Here is a 1202-nt window from a genome sequence, read left to right on the forward strand (position 1 = left end):
GCGGGGTCCGGGCTGCCGTCGGGGGCCGGGCTGCTTCCGCCACCGTCCCCACGTTGTCGGGGTGACCCCGTGTCGCTCACCCTGGTGTTTTCCTGCAAGCTGCATGGAGCAGCCTATGGCAAGGGCATCTATCTGAGCCCCATCTCCAGTATTTCCTTTGGATACTCAGGTAAGAGGCTGCCTGCCCTGCCTGCTCCTGCCTGCACTCCCATCCCCGCTCCTTGCATGGGCCCGGGGGTGTTTGGAGCCCTTCCCACCCGCACCAGCCTCCCCCCCCTGCCCATCCTCTTCCCAGCCAGGTTTGGGCTTTCCAATGCGCCAGGGAGTTAAAAACCTCTATTTTTTTTTTTCTCTGTGCCCACTTCTGGGGGTTCCCAAGGTTGGGGTGCAGGGTGGGAGAACCCAGCATGGCCATCCCTGTGTCCCTGCATCACCCTTGGGGTGCTCCCTGCCTGGGAGTGACGGCCACCTCCTCCCTTCTCTGCAGGGATGGGGAAAGGGCAACACCGGATGCCTTCAAAGGACGAGCTGGTGCAGAGGTACAACCGTATGAACACCATCCCCCAGGTGACGGGGCCAGGGGACACCGCGGGGGGATGGGGACACAGCACCCAAGGGTACTGAGCCCGCCCGGGGAGGGGTAACGCTGGCTGCTCTCCCCGCCGACCCGCTCCATCCAGGCCCCCTTCCTCCCGCCTGAACTGCATTGCACTTTGCGAAGGTGCGGGGACGTGGGGTGAGGGGTTGAGGGAGGGAGGGCAACCCCCCATTGGGGACCCCCATCTGACAGCCCCTTCCCTCCGCAGTCATCACCTCCAAGGACCTGCAGAAGCACGGCAACATCTGGGTCTGCCCCGTCTCGGACCACGTCTGCACCCGCTTCTTCTTTGTGTGAGTCCTGTGCCTGCCTCACCGGCACCCATGGGACCCCCTAGGACACCCCATTACCCTCCCCTTCTCCCTTTCCAGGTATGAAGACGGCCAAGTGGGAGACGCCAATATCAATACTCAGGACCCCAAAATCCAGAAGGAGATCATGCGTGTGATCGGGACTCAGGTGTACACGAACTGAGCGGCAGCAGCAGGGACGCCCCGGGACCCGCCCTGGGCTCCGAGTGCAGACCTCGAGCGAGGCCGGGGAAGAGCGAGCGGTTTTGGAGCCCCCGGGCAGGGCAGGGCAGGGCCAGGGGCGGCACCAGCGG

At 64.4% G+C, this 1202-nt stretch overlaps 1 protein-coding gene across 1 annotated transcript in view; it reads left to right on the plus strand.

The window, feature by feature from the left end:
- Positions 1-1072, plus strand: part of PARP6 (poly (ADP-ribose) polymerase family, member 6) — a gene marked incomplete at its 5' end in the record, with an annotated part of 5634 nt that extends 4562 nt beyond the window's left edge. The window contains 5 exons of the mRNA XM_010188838.1: positions 100-169; positions 488-569; positions 663-721; positions 807-891; positions 970-1072. Coding sequence (XP_010187140.1) covers positions 100-169; positions 488-569; positions 663-721; positions 807-891; positions 970-1072 — 399 coding nt within the window. The remainder of the gene's footprint in view (positions 1-99; positions 170-487; positions 570-662; positions 722-806; positions 892-969) is intronic.
- Between the last annotated feature and the right edge of the window lie 130 nt (positions 1073-1202).

Source organism: Mesitornis unicolor, unplaced genomic scaffold, assembly GCF_000695765.1.
Source record: "Mesitornis unicolor isolate BGI_N332 unplaced genomic scaffold, ASM69576v1 scaffold30277, whole genome shotgun sequence".
Lineage (NCBI taxonomy): Eukaryota > Metazoa > Chordata > Aves > Mesitornithiformes > Mesitornithidae > Mesitornis > Mesitornis unicolor.